General features: G+C 41.6%; 1 protein-coding gene across 2 annotated transcripts in view; it reads left to right on the top strand.

The window, feature by feature from the left end:
- Slc9a7 (solute carrier family 9 member A7) overlaps window positions 1-20,814 on the top strand; it is a 134,148-nt gene that overhangs the window by 77,220 nt on the left and 36,114 nt on the right. For both annotated transcript variants that reach the window (XM_090326673.1, XM_090326674.1), the window contains exons 6-12: window positions 6,700-6,805; window positions 8,705-8,846; window positions 10,107-10,212; window positions 11,501-11,589; window positions 11,679-11,792; window positions 14,077-14,188; window positions 17,582-17,735. In XM_090326673.1, the coding sequence (XP_090182799.1) occupies window positions 6,700-6,805; window positions 8,705-8,846; window positions 10,107-10,212; window positions 11,501-11,589; window positions 11,679-11,792; window positions 14,077-14,188; window positions 17,582-17,735 (823 nt within the window). The remainder of the gene's footprint in view (window positions 1-6,699; window positions 6,806-8,704; window positions 8,847-10,106; window positions 10,213-11,500; window positions 11,590-11,678; window positions 11,793-14,076; window positions 14,189-17,581; window positions 17,736-20,814) is intronic.

Here is a 20,814-nt window from a genome sequence, read left to right as displayed (position 1 = left end):
TGTAGTACAAATGGAATTCTGATATTTAGGTTTCACTTAGTGCTAGACAATTTTAATTGTGATTGATGTCTCAACGTTGGACAACACAGCACTGAAACAGCTATATGGTCCTGAAGAATCTCGGTGTGCCAAAAAATGGACTTTTCTCACCTGTATATTTTCTGGCAAACACACCCAAATAAATTAGCATTCTGGAGGTGTGGTATTACCTGGGTAGACACTCTCTTTCATGAAAGAGGAAAGATAGAATGTGGAGTCATAGGTCTCAGTTTAAAAGACTAGCTCTTCTACTCACTGAACAGGTAATCCGGCCTTCTTTCTCTCCTCCTATCAGTTTTTTCCTAAGTAGGTATAATTGTCCCAGCTTCCTAATACTTTTGTGACAATCAAATGCCATATCACATGTAAAGCACTGGGCATGGCATCTGTTAGTTATGTTGGCCCTGGTATCTATCTGATGCAGGCAAAGGGGTTGTTTTGTTGTTTTTCTATGTTTCCTTAAAAGATAAATAACTGACCCTCACTATCCAAGCATGTTTCTAAACAGAACTCTGAAAAGTAGCTTTGTGATTTTAAGACTGTTCTGTGATTGTCTCCAGGTGAGAGTCTGTTGAGAAACAGATACTTCATAGGTGTGAGAAAGACATTTAATCTGCCTGAAAACTTACTAATTATGTTTTTCATTGGCTCCATTACTACCTTTTTAGTAGTAGTAAAGGGAGTTTCATGTCACAAAGATTATTTTTTTGCCAGTCATGGGAATTGAACTCAGGGCCTGAGCACTGTCCTTGGGATTTCCTCAAGGCTAGCGCTCTACCACATGAACCACAGCACCACTCCTGGCCTTTCTATGTGTGTGGAACTAAGGAATCGAACCCAGGTCTTCATGCATGCTAGGCAAGCACTCTACCACTAGGCCAAACTCCCGGCACAGATTACTAATACAGTTTTCTGAGCTATTAGTTGCTTCATTTAGTTGGATACAAATTCTTATTTTTTCAACCTTATCTGTGTAATTGTTTACTTCCCTTTATTGTGTCTATCCTATGAGAGAAAAGAATGGAAGACATTAACATGCTGCATCATTTTTATTTAGCCTGTAAAGTTTGACACAGTACAGCTTTTGTATAAATGAAGGTTCCAGAAAATTGAACATTTTAACTTGTTAGCCATCAGGACATTAACTTTAAGTGCTTTTTAAATGGAAATTTTTTTCTGAAATGTAAAATGTTTTTTTTGTTAAATTAAAAGTGTTTTACTAGCCTTCTTTAAAAAATTGTTATTTGAAAACATGGGTCATAAAATAGATTAAAACTTCAGTGTAGAATTGGAGGGTGTTACTAAACCAGGCCCATTCTGTCGGCAGCTAAGTATGTCAATCACTGAACAAGTTTTGGAAAATCAAAGAGTTTATTTACTAGACATCTGAATGTGGAGGTGGTAGACCTAGGTCTCGAATTTACCTCCCTCAGCATAGGGTTTGGAACTGTTTATGAGATTTAGAAAAGCATAGTGATTTAAGCTATGAAGTTAGATGATTGGATGCAATTAGTGGGTCTTCAAATGCAGGAAAATCTTCATGACTATTTGTGGTACATGTTCAGAAAATGATGGCATTATCAAGGAAATGGAAATGAAAACTTTACTGAGATTTGACCTTACTTTGCTCAAAATGGCTATCATCAAGGAAAACAAACAACAGCTAATGCTTGTAAGGGAAAAAATGAATCCTTAAACAAGGTTGGAGGAAATGTAAACTAGTGCATTCACTAGGGAAGTCAGTACGGATGTTCATCAGTAACAAAAACAAAAACAAAAAATTAAAAATATAAGCCAGGCACTGGAGGCTCACATCTGTAATCCTAGCTACTTAGAAGGCTGAGATCTGAAGATCATAGTTCAAAGCCATCCTGGGCAGGAAGGTCTGTAAGACTCTTATATCCATTTAATTCCCTGCGATTCCCCCCAAAAAAGAAAAAAAAAGCTGAAAGTGAAGGTTTGGCTCAAGTTGTGGAGCCAAAAGAAACAGCACCCAGGCTCTGAATTCAAGCCTCAGGAGCAGCGCGCGCGCGCGCACACACACACACACACACACACACACACACACACACACACACACACACGCACGCACGCACGCAAAACTAGACCTACTATACAATCATGCCATGCCAGGACTGGATGTACAGTCAAAGCCTAGTAAGTCCATATACAATTGCTATTTGTAATGGACAAATGCCTTCTGTGGCAACCTAAGATAGATACATGATAGGAGTGAGGAGTGAAACTTCTCTTTTTCCCAGCCACTGACTTTTGCTGTAGTATAGAGCCTGAACCTCTAAATTGGGAGAGGTAATAATACTACCCTCCTTATAGGCTTTCTTGTGGACTAATGAGATTTTAAACTACTAAAGATTTTTTAATATCAGAAGATACAAATATTTTTCGTGTACAAATAATCCAGAAAATAACTTTTTAAAAAGCTTCATTGCTACAGATTTGTCTCTGTTGTACAGTGTTTTAAATTGTATTTGAAGTTATCTTTCATTAATGCTGTGTTGTGAAAATGGCATATCCTGAAAGAATTATAGCTGATAGGTAAGCACCTTGTTGATGTCAGGTTATATTGTGATATAGCAAAAATGTTCCAAATCTATTTGGGGGGGTTGTTTTTGTTTTTTGTTTTCTCCAGTCCTGAGGCTTGAACTTTGGTCCTGGGTCCTGTCCCTGAACTCCTTTTGTTCAAAACTAGTGCTCTACCACTTGAGCCACAGTGCCACTCCAGCTTTTTCTGTGATTTAATTGGAGATAAGATTCGCTCATGCCCAGGCCAGCTTCAAACCATGACCCTCAGATTTCAGCCTCTTGAGTACCTAGTATTATAGGCATGAGCCACTGACACCATGCTTCAAATCTGTTTTTTGCAAATTCACAATAAATGTATTAAACTTTGAAAAGGAAGTCATGTTGGAGGCAGTGTCATTTTGAAGTCTTTCTTAACCCCTAGCAAATTTAGAAAAGCAGGACAGGATAAGAAAAAATGCAGACTTAAAACCATCTAATAGAGTATCTCAGTGGCAGCATGGGACCTGGAAAGAAGAATAGTGGCTGTGTAGGGAATAAAAGGGGGCAAGTGATAATTTTAATCATTTGACTGGTTGGAACCCCGAATGCCCCCAGCCTTTACAGCTTAAAGAAACAGTCTCTACTGGGAGTAGAGATCTGTGGGCCTATCTGGTTATAATTAAAAGTGAAAGGCAGTTTCCTTGCTCAAATTTATGGGTGAATGTAAGGAGACTATAGGTGGTTGGAAGCTACTTTAATGATCTGGGACTTCAGGGCTCTTAGAAACTTCCAATCAAGATCTCTCTGGTCAGTCACACTCTAAAGAGGAACTTCTCAGACTATAAACTTGATTGATGGCATTAAAAGGAGGAAAACAAATTACAGTAGATACTAATGGAGGAGCAGGCCTGGCAATCAACGACTCCCAGAAACTATTGGGAAGGAGCCCAGGTTTTCAATAGTTCCATTTAGAACCAGAAGAGGGCGCCCTAGAGCCACAAAAGTAGGAAATCCCTTTTGAACCTTTTTTTTTTTAACCTCTCACCTTAGATATAAATAACGTTTGAGATCAAACGTTATGTAAACATATCATAAGGAAAAAAATGAAGCAACTCCAAAGGAAGTTAAAACAAATGGAAGTTCTGGGGGAAAAAAGCCCACATGAATTAGGGTTAGAAAATTCAGAAATGAGACTACTGAACAATAGGCTATTCTGAGCAAAGTGTTGAGAGGAGAATGGACACATATATAATTGACCCCTTTTCTTTAAAAAAGGAAAACTTAGGGACCAGGAGTTTGGCCTAGTGGTAGAGTGCTTGCCTAGCATGCACAAAGACCCGGGTTCAATTCCTCGGTACCACATACATAGAAAAAAGCCAGAAATGGTGCTGTGGCACAAGTGGTAGAGCTCTAGCCTTGAGAAATCCCAAGGACAGTGTTTGGCCCTGAGTTACAGGCCCAGAACTGGCAAAAATAAAGGGAAAACTTAAATGATAGTATCCAGGGAATGTACATTTGGGCAATTAAACTAAGGAAAGGCAAATAGTTACTTTAAAATCCAGATGTGGTTCCTTTTGAGGAAGGGTTTGAGGTTGGGATGTGGCATACAAGGATGGGTGGCTATTGGGGAGGCTGGCTGATACTTAAACTAGGTGAGGCAACATGATTAACTGGCTTATAATAACTCAATTGCAAATGCTGATGGCTCATGCCTGAAGTCCCTGTGCTTGAACTCAGGGCCTGAGCACTGTCCTTGGGCTCTTACCACTTGAGCCACAGCACCACTTCCAGCTTTTTTTTGTACGTATGTAGTACCGAGGAATCAAACCAGGGTCTTCATGTATGCTAGGCAAGCACTCTATCACTAGGCCAAATTCCTGGCCTAGTCATAGATTATCTTCAATTAACCACCCAAAGGCTATAAGTGAAGGAATAGCTCAGTGGTCAAGTACTAGCCTTAAGTAGAAAAGCTAAGAGAAAGCTCTCTGGCCCTGAGTCAACTCACAATACAGGCTGGCACTTGCATGTGTGCATGCATGCGCACGCGCGCACGCACGCACGCGCACACACACACACACACACACACACACACACACACACACACCATCTCATTTACCTAAGCTTTAATTCGGTTTGGTTTTCTTATTATATCAGTTAGTTGTACTTTTGCTACAAATAACAGAAAAACCTAACAAATACCTGCTTCAACCAATAGATATTTATCTTGGTTCCCATTTGTGGGTTGGTACCAGAGTTTCCATTGCAATCAGGCATTTGAGTACTTGTTCTTTCTACTGTACTTCCTTTGGATTTCAAAGCATGTCAGTCATTCCAAGCTGCCTGCATATGTTGGCCCTTCTGCAATCCTCTGCATAGGAAGAGATGACATTCTTTTCAAGGGAATGTGAGTTTGTGGGGGTTGTTTGTTTGATTTTATGCCAGTACTAGGATTTGGAGTCAGGACCTCATGCTCTACCACTTGAGCCATGCATCCATTTCTGGCTTTTTTTTGCCAGTCCTGGGGCTTGAATTCAGAGCCTGAGCACTGTCCTTAGGCTTTCTCAAGTCTATGGCTCTACCACTTGAACCACAGCACCACTTCCAGCTTTTTTTTCTATGTATGTGGTACCAAGGAATGGAACCTGGGTCTTTGTGCCTGCTAGGCAAGCACTCTACCACTAGACCAAAATCCTGGCCCCCATTTCTGGCTTTTTTTACTGGTTATTTGGAGACAGAAGTCTGACATATTTGTCAGACTTGTATATTGAGCCACAATCCTTAGATATCAGCTTCCTGATTAGCTAGGATTATAGGAGTGAAACAATGGTGCCCAGCTGGGAACTTGAGCTTTTAACTTTTACTCTGCAAAATAACTTGTTAGCCATCAAGACATTAACTTTAACTGCTTTTGAAATGGAAATTTTTCTGAAATGTAAAATGCTTTTTGTTAAATTAAAAGTGTTTTACTAGCCTTCTTTTAAAAAAATCTGTTGTTTGAAAACGTGGGTCATAAAATAGATTAAAACTTCAGTGTAGCATTGGAGGGTGTTACTAAACCAGGCCCATTCTGTCGGCAGCCAAGTACGTCAATCACTGAACAAGTTTTGCAAAGTCAAAGAGTTTATTTACTAGACATCTGAATGTGGAGGTGGTAGACCTAGGTCTCGAATCTACCTCCCTCAGCATAGGGTTTGGAACTATTTATGAGATTTAGAAAAGCAGAGTGATTTAAGCTATGAAGTTAGATACATATCAATCTATATATCAACATATGTCTATAGACTATATATCCCATCATAAACTCAAATGTCTACATAGATATATTTATATCTCCAAATTCATGTCAATGACTTGGAGTGCCTGAGTATTGAGTCATCACTCTTGTATTGTTTAGATCTAATATCCGCTTATCAAGGAGATCAAGTACCTTTTGTTCCTTTGGTCTTGGCTTAGCTCAACAGGATTTGCTCTAGTTCCATCAACTCCCCAGAAATGCCATTTATCTTCTCTGTTGGCTATGTAGAATATATATATGTACCACATTTTTTATATCCATTTATCTGTAGTGGGTCATTTCAGTTGTTTCTATCCCTTGGCTAGTGTGAACATGGCTGAGAGCAGCTAATTTTTAAATACATAACAAATATTATCATTCTGAGAAGTATAGTTATGGCCCTGGCATAGTGGTGCACACCTATATATCCCAGCACTCAGGAGGCTGAGGCAGGAAGATGCAAAGTTCTAGGCCAGCCAGGGATTCATAGCAAGTTCCAGGCCAGCATGGACTACATAGTAAGACCATGACTCGAAAAACCAATTGCATATAATCTGTCACTGATGAAGATTTCCATTATTTCCCACACCTTGTGTCTGAGCCTGCTGGATTCTGGGTACAGAATGCTCAGCAGAAACCCAAACCATGTGAATGATGATTGGTTTTTACTTATCTGTACTGAATCTTCTCTAGGTGGGAAGCTAGGTGTAGGTGTAACCAACTGGCATCCAACCTCATGCCAGTGGGGAAGATGGCCAGTTTCTTTCTGGCAGACACAAACAGCACATCGTTGACTCCATTGCTGTCTGCCTATGATAGGCAGAAACCCAAACTAATTTCTCTGCTCTGGACCCACTTTTCAGTGACTGTGCTGGCAATATTTAATGAACTGCATGCTGACGTGGATTTGTATGCACTTCTGTTTGGAGAGAGCGTCCTGAATGATGCTGTTGCCATTGTACTGTCATCGTAAGTAGCAATGATCCTGCTGGAGTAGAGAGACTTTGGGCTCCTGTGTGCTTTAGGCCAAATACGGAGGGCTGCCTTCAAAGTGTTTCATATTGAGTTAGGCTTTATTCTAAATGAGACTTAATGGCCTTGGTAATAAAGCCCAGCTTTAATCTGCTTAGCTGCAATGAGAAGGCAGACACCCGCCAAATACAGAAGCTGCAGATTAAATTCAGTGACTTTACCCTGGGCAGTGTTTGTCAGAGGATAGATTATCTAGATTTGTTTGTATTTTTCGCTCATAGCAGTCCTTTTATGCAGCTGTGGATACCTAAAACCACAGAGAATACTGAATGTTATGGGTTCCAGAGACTGGCAGCAATGAGACCACTCAGAATATGATGGAGGAGTTAAAAATTTGTTGAACAAGGGAAGGACTAACAAGCCAGGACTACACCTCAAGGTCGGGATCTCAGAGCATAGCCCCAAGCTTTAGCAGGGTTAGGTCTATAAAGGCAAAAACTACATGCAGGTTGCCAGGCAGATTTTGCTTGAGCAAGCAAGCAGTGACAGAAAGAAAATTTTGTGGTTAGCCTTGTAATTTTGTGTAATATAACCATATTTTTCTCAGGATGTCCTGATCTTAGTTATATTAGTGCAGCTAGAAGGCCAAATAGCAAAGAATGTGTTCTTTCCTTGAATCATCTCACATGGCCTTCAGGGTCCCTCTGTCCTTGTTGTTGATGTCCCTAATTTCTCAATTTTTACTAATATGGATAAACTATTTACAATAAATGTTTATGTTAGAGTTGGTGAGAGGTAAAAATAGCTTTTACTCTTCTACATGAACACTATATATACTGTAAGTTTTCATATTCATACATATATATGACAAAGAGATTAATACTGGTAATAAAATTAAATGATTGTTACAAAAATTTTTATGTATCACATATACAAAAAGTTATGCCAGTGTGCCAATATGCCAATATACAAAAATTTTATATCCTTCCCTCTCCCTCCTTTCTTCTCCTCTCCTCTCCCCTCTCTTCCCCTTTCCTCTCCCCTCCCCTCCCCTCCTCTCCCATCCATTCCCTTTCCCTTCCCACACTCCCACACTTCCCCTCTTTTATCCTCTCTTCTCCTCCCCTCCCCTCTCATCTCCTCTTCCTCTTCTTCTTCCTCTTCTTCTTCTTCTTCTTCTTCTTCTTCTTCTTCTTCTTCTTCTTCTTCTTCTTCTTTCTCTCTCTCTCTCCCTCCCTCTCTCACTCACTCTCTCTCTCTCTCTCTCTCTCTCTCTCTCTCTCTCTCTCTCTCTCTCTCTCTCTCTCTCTGTCTCTTTCCCTCCCTCCCTCCCTCCCTCTCTCTCTCTGTGTATATGAGAAGCATATCTTGTGTGTGTATATATCTTTTTGTGTGTGTACGTGTGTGTGTGTGTGTGTGTGTGTGTGTGTGTGTGTCTTACTGTACCTTTACCCTTTCATTTTCACTCAAAGGAAAAACACTTTATGGCTTCTCTGGCATATTTGATTTGCAGCATCACTATTCTTCTCTTTGGACCATTATTAACTAAAATGAGGGTTATTTGAACACAGGCACTGCAATCTAATAATGTGGATAGCCACATAAGGGCAACTAGTAAATATAGCCTGTATGCACTGGACATGGAATGATTCATGTCCTGGGTAGGATAAAGCTGGGTGGATTGACATTTTATCATGATCTTTAGGACAGCACACAATTTAAAACTTATGAGTTATTTCTGTAATTTTCTGTGTGAACTCTTGGATAAATGAAACTGAAAACTGAGATTATGGATGAGGGGCTACTGTAGCATGATGTAAAACCAGTGCAGTCTGTTTTTTAACTTTCTCTCTCTCCCTTCCCCCCTCCTTCCTCCCCACCCCCTGTCACCTTCAGGTCTATTGTTGCCTACCAGCCAGCAGGACTGAACACTCATGCCTTTGATGCTGCTGCCTTTTTTAAGTCAGTTGGCATTTTTCTTGGTATATTTAGTGGCTCTTTTACAATGGGAGCTGTAACTGGTGTTGTGACTGCTCTAATATCCTTTTTGATAGTTGCTGCTGCTGCCTGGGTATGTAGACACACACACACACACACACACACACACACACACACACACACATTGTGATATTGTGCACACACATATATATGTGACATTGTACAAAAAGGAAGTTTAGGGTTCCCTTTCATCTTAGAATCTTAAATACATTGTTTTCCACCCTGATATTATGCTCTCTGAAAGTCCCATTGGTGAGGCCTGTAGCTAAAAGGCTGAGAATATAACTAGACTCCACTTGCTTTGCAGCTTTGCCTTTGCTCTCCTCCCTTATGAACCAGTTGGAGCCTCCATTTTAGGGGAATGAATGTAACTGAGGAATCTAGAGGAGGCTAGGTATCAGGGACCACTAGCTGGGAAGTACTTCAGCCCCAGGCTGCGGCTGTTGCTGCTGCTGCTGCTGCTGTCTGCTCTGCTGGGCCATTTGGATGTTATGTGGCCATAACTAGCTGGAGGCTATCCATGGGAATGTCTGCACAGAGACCTTCCACTCGCAAACGATAACATATTTAGTTTAAAACAATCAGCTGGGCACTGGTGGCTCACCATACTTGTAACCCTAGCAACTGAGGAGGTTGTGTTCAACCCTGGACAAAGAAGCCTATGAGACTCTTATCTCCAATTAAGCATGAAAAAGCCAGAAGTGGAGCTGTGACTCAAGTTGCAGAACACTAGCCTTGAGCAAAGAAAGCTCAGAGACAGTGCTTAGGCCCTAAGTTGAAGCTGCAGGGTTGGCTAAAAAAATGTTTTTAAAATCAAGAACAACCAGTTGGGTGCTGATAGCTCACACTTGTAATCTTAGCTACTTAATACTCAGGAGGCTGAGATCTGGGGATTGAAGTTTAAAACCATCCAGGAAGACACATCTTCAAGAGACTTATTGCCTGTTTGCCACCAAAAAGCTAGAAGTAAAGCTGTGGCTTAGGTGATTAAGTGCCAGTCTTGACTGAAAAAGTTAAGAAACATAGCCCTGGCCCTGAGTTCAAGCTCCAGAACCAACACACACACACACACGCACACACACACACACACACACACACACACACACACACACACACACACACACTACAATACTTGGGCTAAGGTCAGTGGTAGGGGGCTTGTCTAGCATGTGCAAAGTCCTGGAGTCTATCTCCAGCACCACAAAAAGAAGGGCATCCTTAGGGCTTCTAGATGGAGGGGTCCTGTGCTAATGATTTCCATACTTATGTGTGGAACTGTGGTCCTTGACGGGATGCTGACGTGACCAAATTTACAAAGCTGCACTGCTTCCCCCTACTCGAGACCGCACTCTTCTTCCTAATGTCCTGGAGCACATTTCTCTTGGCAGAAGCCTGTGGATTTACAGGTGAGTTCTCTTCTCACTGCACCTGGTACTGTGGGAGCCTGACGGGGAGAAGAAAGACTTTCTATAACAGCTACAGAGAGGTGATTAACTATGCGTGGATGTTTGCAGAGCCAAAATAGTGTCTTGTCTTCATGAAACATTAAACTATAAAAAAAACCTTTTTTTTCCTTTTGTGCTGGTCCTAGGGCTTGAACTCAGGGCTTAGGCACTGCCCCACACTGTTTTTCTCAAGTATAGCACACAACCACTTGAACCGCAGCTCTACTTCCAGCTTTTGGTGGTTAATTGGAGATAAGTGTCTCACAGACTTTCCTGACCAGGCTGGCTTTGAACGATGATCCTCAGATGTCAACTTCCTGAATAGTTAGGATTGCAGATGTGAGCCACCATTGCTCGGACCTTTGTACTATTTTAAAGATAATCTTTACTATTATGAATCACTTTTTTTGTTTTTGCATCCTCATTCTAACTATAAAGTAAATGTTCAGTTGTCGAGGTAACTGAATATGTTTAAATGTTAATGTCTATCCTCCCACAATTTATGCTTCACTATAAACATTAGCAATAACCCACAACATGTGCCCTTTAAAGGTCACTTTTTTGCACCTATTCAGATGGTGCAGAACACAACTTTTCATTGTTTTGTCTCTGGGATAATCACTGTTTTTCATTACTATGCTTTCTTTTGTGTGAACTTGATCTAGATACTATTCCTGAACATTTTTGCTCAAGAATAGGGCTCTACCAATTGAGCCAAAGCTCCCCTTCTGGTTTTTGTTGTGGTTAATTGGAGAAAAAAAGTCATGAACTCCCTGCTCCCCTGGCTGGAGCATGGCTTCAAATTTGATTCACAGATCTCAGCCTCCTAAGTAGCTAGGATTACACGCTTGAGCCACCATTGCCTGGCAATATCATGCTTTTATAGTGCCAGTTTCCCATAGACTTGAGTGTCCCTACCCAGAAGTGCTTGGAACTATAAGTATTTTGGATATCAGATATGTGTGTGTACATGTGTACGCACATGCGTGTGCATGCTACAACTGGGTCATGAACTCAAAATCATGCACTCTTGCATGGCATTTTCTTTTGCTCAAGAATGGTGCCCTATCACTTGAACCATGCCTCTTGTTTAAGCTTTTTGCTAGTTAATTGGAGATAAATGTCTTTCAGATTTTTTTTCCCCTCAGGCTGGCTTTGAATCATGATCCTCAGAGCTCAGCCTCCTGAGGAGCTAGGATTACAGGTGTGATCCACCAGTACATGACATTTATTTTAAATCTCTTCCTAGGTGTAGTAGCTGTCCTTTTCTGTGGAATCACACAAGCACATTATACCTACAACAATTTGTCTGTGGAATCAAGAAGTCGAACAAAACAGGTGAGTAGGAATTGGTGCTGACTGTTAGCCTGGTGTGGCACAGTGAAAGAGCTCAGTGTTTATGGCATCCTCTTACCTTCTCTGTGCAGCTCTTTGAGGTGTTACACTTCCTGGCTGAGAACTTCATCTTCTCCTACATGGGCCTGGCATTGTTTACCTTTCAGAAACACGTTTTCAGCCCCATCTTTATCATCGGTGCTTTTGTATCCTTTTCTGGCTCTACGGTTTTCCACAGAGGCAAACACTGCTGGAAAAGCTATGTTTCTCCTTCTCATTATTTTTTATGATTATTTCTGTTTTGGATAAATGACAAAGCCAGTGCTATCTAGTTCATGGTAGTTTTGCAATGAGAAAAGGAAGGTCTGAGTGATGTTTCTGAGTACATTTAATGATTTAAATGGATGCTGTTCATGCTTGGCCCATCTTTTCTACTGTTTTATATTTGGCTATTGATGTTTTCAAGAGTTCCCTCCTGGGCACATCTAAAAATCAGCACCTCTATTAGTCCCCAGAATTCATGAACTACTAACCAAGATGTTCTCTGAGTTAGGCAGCTGAGAGGTTCTAACTTTTCTTGCCCTCAACTTCACAACCAAAATAGCCTCCCTTCCTCTTGGTGCCAAGGGATGCATGAGGTACCGGCAGAAATGAACACTTGCAGCTGCCCTGAACACTGCAATGGATCACAATGAGAAAGACTCCTTTATTATAAAAGAAAGAAGGAAGGGAAAGGAAAGGGTGAGTGCTGAGCAATAGATCAGTATCTGAGGGCTTAACTAGCATGGCCTTTGATACCACTGTTGTCTTTAAAATAAACTTTCAAGATCCTGAGCAGAAGTTCCCATTCCTTTTCACTAATTCTGGAGTCTTGTGGGAATCCTTAGCTCTTGGAATGTTGGCGGAGGAGTGTTTTTGTTTCTGAGGCTTTCCAGTCCCTGCACAGGAATGGCTGGCCCTCATAAGCTATCAGGCAGTGCCAGGGCTGGCTTCCTTCTAGTTAGAGTGCTATATGTTTAAATGAATGGCTTTGCATACTTGCCAGACAAATGGCTCAGAATCTGCAGGCTGAAGTGTTTTCTTCTTTATTCAGAAAGACCTGGCATGTTCTTCTGATTTATATTCCTAGCACAACACCCTGGAAGTGATAGGGAGAGTACAGCTCTTGTTTACAGAGCAGGGCCTGTTCTTGGGTGTGGGATGAGCTGGGTCTCCTGGGAATCCTTAAGGCTACAAACCACTTGTGGACTTTCTTTCAGTTCTGGGATACAATGTGCTTTATAAGTACAACCTGACGCCTTCTGTTAGAAACAAAACATTACAAAAAGAAAAAAAACATGAAGAAACAACAATGTTAAGAAGAAAAGAACTCAATGCTCTTCTACCCTGGAGAAATTAGAAGATAGTTCAGCCCTGGCTTCTGTCTGAAACAGCTGAGCTCCTGCAGCTGGTATATTGCCTAAACGGAAGCTGCCTGTTCCTGTGGCTCCCATGGGGGTTTCCCTCTCTGACCAAGGGACTGTGCAGCTCTCTCTATTGGGCACTGTCTAAACTTGGCAAGTGAGAGATGACCAGTTTCCCTGAATTCTTTGTTGCCCACAGTCAAGTTCCTTTTCCTTTGCCATTTCTTAAATGTCCAAAGAACATGCAAATTACTTAAGTAGGCAAGTCTCATTGAGTTGATTCTTGTTTTTTCATGGTTTGAATGCTTTGTTTCCCTACCTCTTATTTGCAGGCTGTTCCTGCAAAATGGAGTCTCTGCGGTGTATTTATAAGTGAAGCTTGCAGGCTCTTTTCTAGAAGACATTCTCTGTAGAGTTTGACTCCAGTTTTAGTCATTTTTTCATTCTTATGATTTTTCTTCAAGTAGAGCCTGACACACTGTCTTCCCTCAGTTCCCACTGCTGTCATGGAACTTTAGCTTATCTCTGAACTCCTTGGACATTGAGAAGTTGGTCCATACCAGTTGAATTAAAGTCAAAAGTACACTGTGTTTACTCAGCTAAAGCTTATCTTCGTAAACCAGGGAGTAGGGAAGTTAGCCAGATGATTTCCTTTCTATTACTGAGAGATTTGTCTAGAGAGAAACTTGATAGCCTGGCTTTTTGGGGTAGCTCTCTGAATCATAGCATTCCTAAAATTCCCTGGTCAACCCAGTGTCAGAGGCTCATGCCTGTAATAGTAGCTATTAATTAGGCTGCGACCTCAAGCTCGTAATTTGAAGCCAGCCTGTGCAGGAAAGTTTGTGAGACTGTCATCTCCACTAAAACGTTGGAAGTGGAGGCATGGCTCAAGTGGTAGAACATCAGCTTTCAGTGAGAAAGGTAAAGGACGGTGCCCAGGCTCTGAGTTCAATCCTCAGTATTGGCATGCATGTGTGCCCACGTGCACACGCTCATGCATACACCCATTTCCTACTCAAGTCGAATTTGTGTAAACATGCTATTCTGGAATGATGTTGGCCCCCCTTAACCTTCACCTGGTGGTCAGGTTGCCATCTTCCTGGGCAGAGCTGCACATATCTACCCGCTGTCCTTCTTTCTCAACTTAGGCAGGAGGCACAAGATTGGCTGGAATTTCCAACACATGATGATGTTTTCAGGTAAAAATAAAAGTGTAAATGTAAAGCAGATTAGTTTTATTTAGCAAACAATGATAGGATGATTAAAATACAATCAGTAAAGTTCATAAAAGATACTCCATTTTCTGGCTCTTTGGTATCCTGTATAGTACTGATTAGACAGATGCAGACTTCAACTGAATTAGTATTGATGTGTAAGCCATAGTACCAAGGGAACAGTCTCCCCTGAAATGTTTGCATATTTATTTTTGTCAATGAAGGGGCCTGAAGATATATGAGCATTCAAAATGCTTGATTGTTTTCTAGTAGATATTTATAATCTTTAGACATCTGGAAGGGCTCCAGACCAAACTTTACAAAGATCAATAGCTCCTAAGGAGAAAAACCTCCAGCTATATCACTTAACCTCTCCCCAACTGTAATATCCTCTCTTGTAAAATAATGAATTTGAACTAATTACCTGAAGTCATTTTAGTTGTGACTTTCTGGGGAGCAAAAGGAACAAAATATACTCACAAAGCAAGATGAGCGCAAAACCAAAACGTAACAACTGTGACAACTTGGTTCACTTTTCCACTGTCACCCCCATGCCCTTCATTACACTCACTATAAAGCAGGAAGTTCTAGAGAAGCCAGTGAGGGGAAGAAGATAATAAAGCAAGTTGTGGAAGTGAAGAAGGGTGAGATCAACTAGCACAAATGTCTGAAAGAATGAAACCCAGGTTATAGCACCTCTGTAGATCAGAGGTGCTAGTGGTCCCCCTGACCTGTGAGGAGGGGAGGGGTAACCAGAAGGAAGAGTGAGTAGTAGTTGCCCTTACTGCTTTTACAGTGGTTCTGGAGAGCCTCACACCAAATGGCATTGCTCTGTAAAACACTTACCATTTGGGGCATAATCTTGGATCTGCACGTCCACATCATCTTTTTTTGTATGTGCCCTTCCTAGGGCTTGAACTCAGGGCCTAGGCACTGTCTCTGACCTTCTTTGCTCAGGGCTAGCACTCTACCATTAGAGTCACAGCTACACTTCCACTTCTTGGCATTTAATTGAAGATAAGAATCTCATGGGCTTTCTTGCCCAGGCTGGCTTCAAACTGTGATTCTCAGATCACAGCCTCCCTACTAGCTAGTGTTACAGGCATGAGCCACTGACACCTGGTGCACATTGTTTTCTTAAAAAGTCACAGTTTGTAGAAGATGTGACTCAAGTAATAGAGTGCCCACCTTGAATAAAATGGCTAAAGCAAGAGCTTGTAGCCCCGAGTTCAAACCGCAGAACCAGCATACACCCTCCCCCAGAAAATCCATAGTTACAGACTGTAGACAATAAAAAGACTGGCCTCCTTCAAGGAGCCCACAGTCTATTGGGTGCATAAAACTACTTTACTCTTAAGAGATGGCAGTTGCACAAAAAGATATAAGGGACAGAGCGACAAGAAGAAGAGGGCTCAAGGCTGTCAGCACAGAGAAGACTAGTCTTTAAACTATTCCTGGAAGAAATGGCACTCCAGGAAGGAACTGGGTAGAAAACATAAAAGCATAGTCCAGGTCTCTTTTTGGGTCAGAGTTAGCCACAGCCTGGTTGAAACTAGGTACATGCAACAATCAGGAAAAGGGAGATAGAACTACAGCTGTGGCTCAAGTGGTAGAAAGTCATCCTTGAATGCAAAAATGATGGGACAGTACTTAGGCCCTCAGTTCAAGTCCCCGTACTGGCACCAAAATTAAGTAAATAAATAAGTAAGTATGTAAGTAAGGGAAAGATGAGAAAGGAAAATAGTGTGGAAATGGCTTCAAAACATTTTGGTTGTAACAAAACCACCTGTTGGACTTGTCAGAGCACAGATTGTAGGCCCTATGGCCTCCTTACAGGATTCTAGGGTGTGTGCCCCTCTAAAATTTGCATTTCTAGCACATTCTCACAGGCTGCAGCTGCTGTTTTAAGAACAACAGTTTGAGAACCACTGTTTTAGAGCTAAGACCACAGGGAAGTTCCAGGGCTCTGTCAGAGAATTTGAGTTTTTAAACCAGGGTCAGTGGGGAAACACTGAGAACTTGATAAGGAAGGGTCCTGGCTAGCACTTGTGTCTGCACTAGGAAAATGCTGACAGATAAGGCAAAGATAAATCAGAGATGTCTGTCTAAATTTAGGTAAACATCAAGTGCAATCAGCATTTTCTTTACCAGAAGGCTGAAAAATATACAATACTATTTAAAGCTGTCACCAACACAGTTATTTGATGTTGGAAGAAATCTGGCCATTGAAAGAAACCCATTATGCAAAGCTTCAGAATACCCGAGGCTCCAACTTAATATTGCTTTAAAGACATGTATCATACATTCTCTCTCTTGGACACACAAACTCTCCTTTTTGAGACTAAAGGCTTCAGTATTGGTCCTGAGGACCTCATTGGCCATTACCAGTCTAGATGAATAACATGTCAGTACATTTCACTAGGATAGGCTAATAGGAAATGTTAATTGTGCTGTTTTTTTTATTTGTTTGTGGGGGGGTGCAGCTTGATCTCTGGGTCTGGCCGCTGTCCCTGAGCTCTTCAGCTCACGACTACGGCCTTACCCCTTGAGTCACAGAACCACTTCTGGTTTTCTTATGGTTAATTGGAGATAAGACTAGTGCCTGGGATGGCTTTGAACCCCCATCCTCAGATCTCAGCCTACTGAGTTGCTAGGATTACAGGCGTGAGCCACCATGCCTGGCAACTATGCTGGCTTTTTTTTTTTTTGCCAGTCCTGGGCTTGAGCTCAGGGCCTGAGCACTGGGCTTTCCTCAAGGCTAGTGTTCTACCCTGAGCCACCACACCACTTCTGACTCTTTCTATGTATGTGGTACTGAGGAATCAAACCCGAGTCTTTATGCATGCTAGGCAGGCACTCTACCACTAGGCCAATCTCCTGGTCCCAACTATGCTGTTTTTTAATGTAACTTTTTTTTGAGGCAATCTCCTTTAGTGAATGATAGTGACACTCACAGTTTATGTTGATAATGATAAAATTGTTGAGAAAGGGAACAGGTATAGACTAGACCTAGCTTTCCATTCTTATGTTGGGTGAGAATTTATATTTGTTATACATTAAACATGTTGGATTCTGTTTTTACTACAAAACAAAGTATAGGGCCAGGAGTTTGGCCTAGTAGTAGAGTGCTTGCCTAGCTTGCACAAAGACCTGGATTTGATTCCTTGGTACCACATACATAGAAAAAGAAAGCTGTAAGTGTTGCTGTGGCTCAAGTAGTAGAGCTCTAGCCTTGAGAAAGTCCAAGGACAGTGCTCAGGCCCTGAGTACAAGCCCAGGACTGGCAAAAAGAAAAGAAAAGAAAAAAAAACAAAGTATAGAAAGGAACTAATAAAAAGCATACAAAGATAAACTGGTCTTTCTGTTTGGTCCCTGCAGGCCTCAGGGGAGCAATGGCATTTGCTCTGGCCATCCGTGACACAGCCTCCTATGCTCGCCAGATGATGTTCACAACTACACTCCTCATTGTATTCTTTACTGTCTGGATCATTGGTGGAGGGACAACACCCATGTTGTCCTGGCTTAATATAAGGTTAGTGCAGAACCAAGTCCAATTTTGTATCTAAAATGTTTTGGAGAATGTTCAATATACTGTATAGGGTGTGTGACAACATAGTTCATGTAAGGTTTCTAGACTTTTCTGGTTTTTTGTTGTTGTTGTTGTTAGGGGGAGAGATTAGAATTTTTATTAAAAACTTGAAGCATTGGGGTTTTCTAGGAGAAAAAATGTTTTCATTATTTTTTTCAGAATACACAGGAAATTAGAAACACCTGGGTCTTGCTAGCTAGCACAAGGACATCAGGGCAGGAAATCAAAAACTCTTCAAGCTGCAGGAATGAGATCAGACCTGTTTGTTCTTGCAGCTTCCAATATTTCACATTATTTCTATACTGGTATGGGGCTTGAACTAAGGGCTTCTCACCTTTGCTTGTTCACAACTCTACCACTAGATGAGTCATGCCGCCAGTCTGACATTTTGCTGGTTCATTGGAGATGGAGGCTTGCAGGATATTTTGTTCAGGCTGGCTGAATGGTGATTCTCAGATCCCAGCCTCTTGAGTAGCTAGGATTATAGGTGTGAGCCACCAGTGGCAGGCTTCCCATTCCCTTTTGATGAAACTTAGGCCCCTCAGCCAAAGATTTAAAAAAAGAACCGTGTATAGCTTTGCTTGAGCATGAAGCTGCATGCTGAGTGTTTCCTTCCTTGACTATACTGAGTAGGTGACACTTCCTGTGGAAGCTTCATGTGTTATACTTGTGGTTGCCTTTTGCCTTTCTGTGTTTCTTTTCCTAAACAGAAGTCCACTCACCTGAGTTTGATTTTTAAAAAGCATTTCAATTTCTAATTTTAAGAGCTCTAGCTCATAGGTCAATAGGACATAAAAATAAGACTCTAGGATTCCCCCTCACCCCCTATCCCATCAGCCCATCTCTAGCACTGGCTCAAGACACACCCCTCACATCTTTGGGCCCTTAAGCATTAAATGAAGGCTGTCAGACTCCTTGTAGGGTCCTGTGGCTCCATATGTTGCTCTTGGCATCACTGGATGCGCTCTGGCTACCTGTCATAGTGAGTGTCAGGTCCCCATAGGGTGACCTGAAACCATTAAGAAGGTACTTGTATGGGGTACTAGTGGCTTACACCTGTAGTCCTAGCTACTCTGGAGGCTGAGATCAGAGGACTGAGGTTCAGAGCTAGCCCAGGCAGACAAACACATCAGGTTCTTATCTCTAATTAAGCAGCAAAAAGCTGAAGTAGAAAAGTGGCCCAAATATTAGTGTGCTAGCTGTGAGCAGACAAATTCTGATGAGATGAGAGTGCAAGGCTCAGAATTCAAGCCTCCGTACCAGCACACACACAAAGAAGGAAGGGAGGGAGGGAAGGAGGGAAGGAAGGAAGGGAAAGAAAAAAAAAAAAAGAAAAGGCCCTTGGGCAGTAAAAAAAAAAAAAAAAAAAAAAAGTATGTGGCACCATTCTCTGACAATCCACCATTCTCTGACAATCCACAAGGTGGCGACATTTGTTTCTTTACTATTTTACTTTATATTTCCCTCTATAATTGTGAGTCAGCTGCAGTCTGTACCTAGCTCAAAGATAAGGAAATTAACCAGGATCTCCCAACCATTCTTGAAGTTGAGAGAATACTCTCTTCCATCTGAGGTTTTTGTATTAGTGGGAAGCAGGAATTCTTGGGCTTCACCGCTGCCAGCTACAACATTTCTGGACTGGTGCTTTAGAGTAACAGACAGGGACCTAAGTAAAGGCTTTTTGGTAACGGTCAACATTAACACTTGGGTTGCAGGTACTACTCAAGAAAATTCTTATAGAATTCCTATAAGGGAGATAACAGTTAGGGAAAATGGCACATAGAACAGAAGTTTGCCCAAAGTCTTAGCATCTTAAGTAGAAGAGCTTGAATTGGAAACCAGAAAGTCTTATGGAGTTTCACAGGCTTTCCCCACTGAGGACTCTAAGAAGATTGCTATGTTCAGGCATGTTTTCTTCGTCTGATGATTAGAATTTCTACTTTCTGATATGAATCCCAAGTGTGTATTAAGGAAAATAATGTCACTGTTAATATAAACCTAAAGAAAAACTTAACAGTTCTGAAATTCTATAAAATGTGAGATAGGCTAAGTATGTGGAGGCTCACACATTTTAGCCTAGCTACTCAATAGGCTGAGATCTGAGAATCATGTTTTGAAACTAGGCTGGGCAGGAAAGTCTGTGAGATTCTTATCTCTAAGCAACTGCTACTTCCAGAAGTGGAAGTGTGGCTCAAAGCAGAGTGCCAGTCTTAATGAAAAAGCCAAGCAAGAGCATGAAGCCCTGAGTTCAAGCCCCATTACTGGCAACAAAACAATCAAGTAAACAAGAAAAAAATAACCTTGAGACAGGATGAGGACAAGAAAGGAGGCGGACCTTCCATATGCTAAGATATTTGCATTTAGTGACCTCTGAGGTTACTTCCACCTCAATTTATCTGGTCACCTACTCGGTTCCCTCACCACTTAGTGCCCAATGAAATCATACCTACTTATATGTTTTTTATAAACCCTTTTCTGTTGTACATCCCCCAAACACATGGAAGACCATGCTATTTTTTCAGAGAAGTAAGAATTGACTTGTTGGCACTGCTTTAACCTTGTAGAAAAGGTAGGCATTTAAGACAGTCCTAAGCCAGGCACTGGTGGCTCACACCTGTAATTCCTAGCTACTCAGAAGGGTGAAATCTGAGCATCATGGTTCAAAGCCAGCCAAGGCAGGAAAATCTGTGAGACTCTTATCTCCGATTAAACACCAAAAAGTCAAAAGTGGAGCTATGGCTTAAGTGGTAGAGAGCCGTTCTTGAGCAAAAACACTGAGGGACAGTGCCCAGGCCTTGAGTTCAAGCCCCAGGACCAGCACCACATACACACACACCCACACATGCCCACACATATGCATTTTGCACTCAAGTGCACACATACATACATACACAGTCCTAGACCAACCTGAGAGTAGGGACAGCTATCTTTGAGGCACAAGACAAGGATGCCTAAACTAAGCTGAGGACTCATTGGAAGGAGAAAGCAAGAATGGTTATCGAAGAGGCAACCAATAGTGCTG

This window comes from Megascapheus bottae, chromosome X, assembly GCF_031878675.1.
Source record: "Megascapheus bottae isolate mThoBot1 chromosome X, mThoBot2.hap1, whole genome shotgun sequence".
Taxonomy (NCBI): domain Eukaryota; kingdom Metazoa; phylum Chordata; class Mammalia; order Rodentia; family Geomyidae; genus Megascapheus; species Megascapheus bottae.
This window is presented reverse-complemented; position numbering and strand designations above follow the sequence as displayed.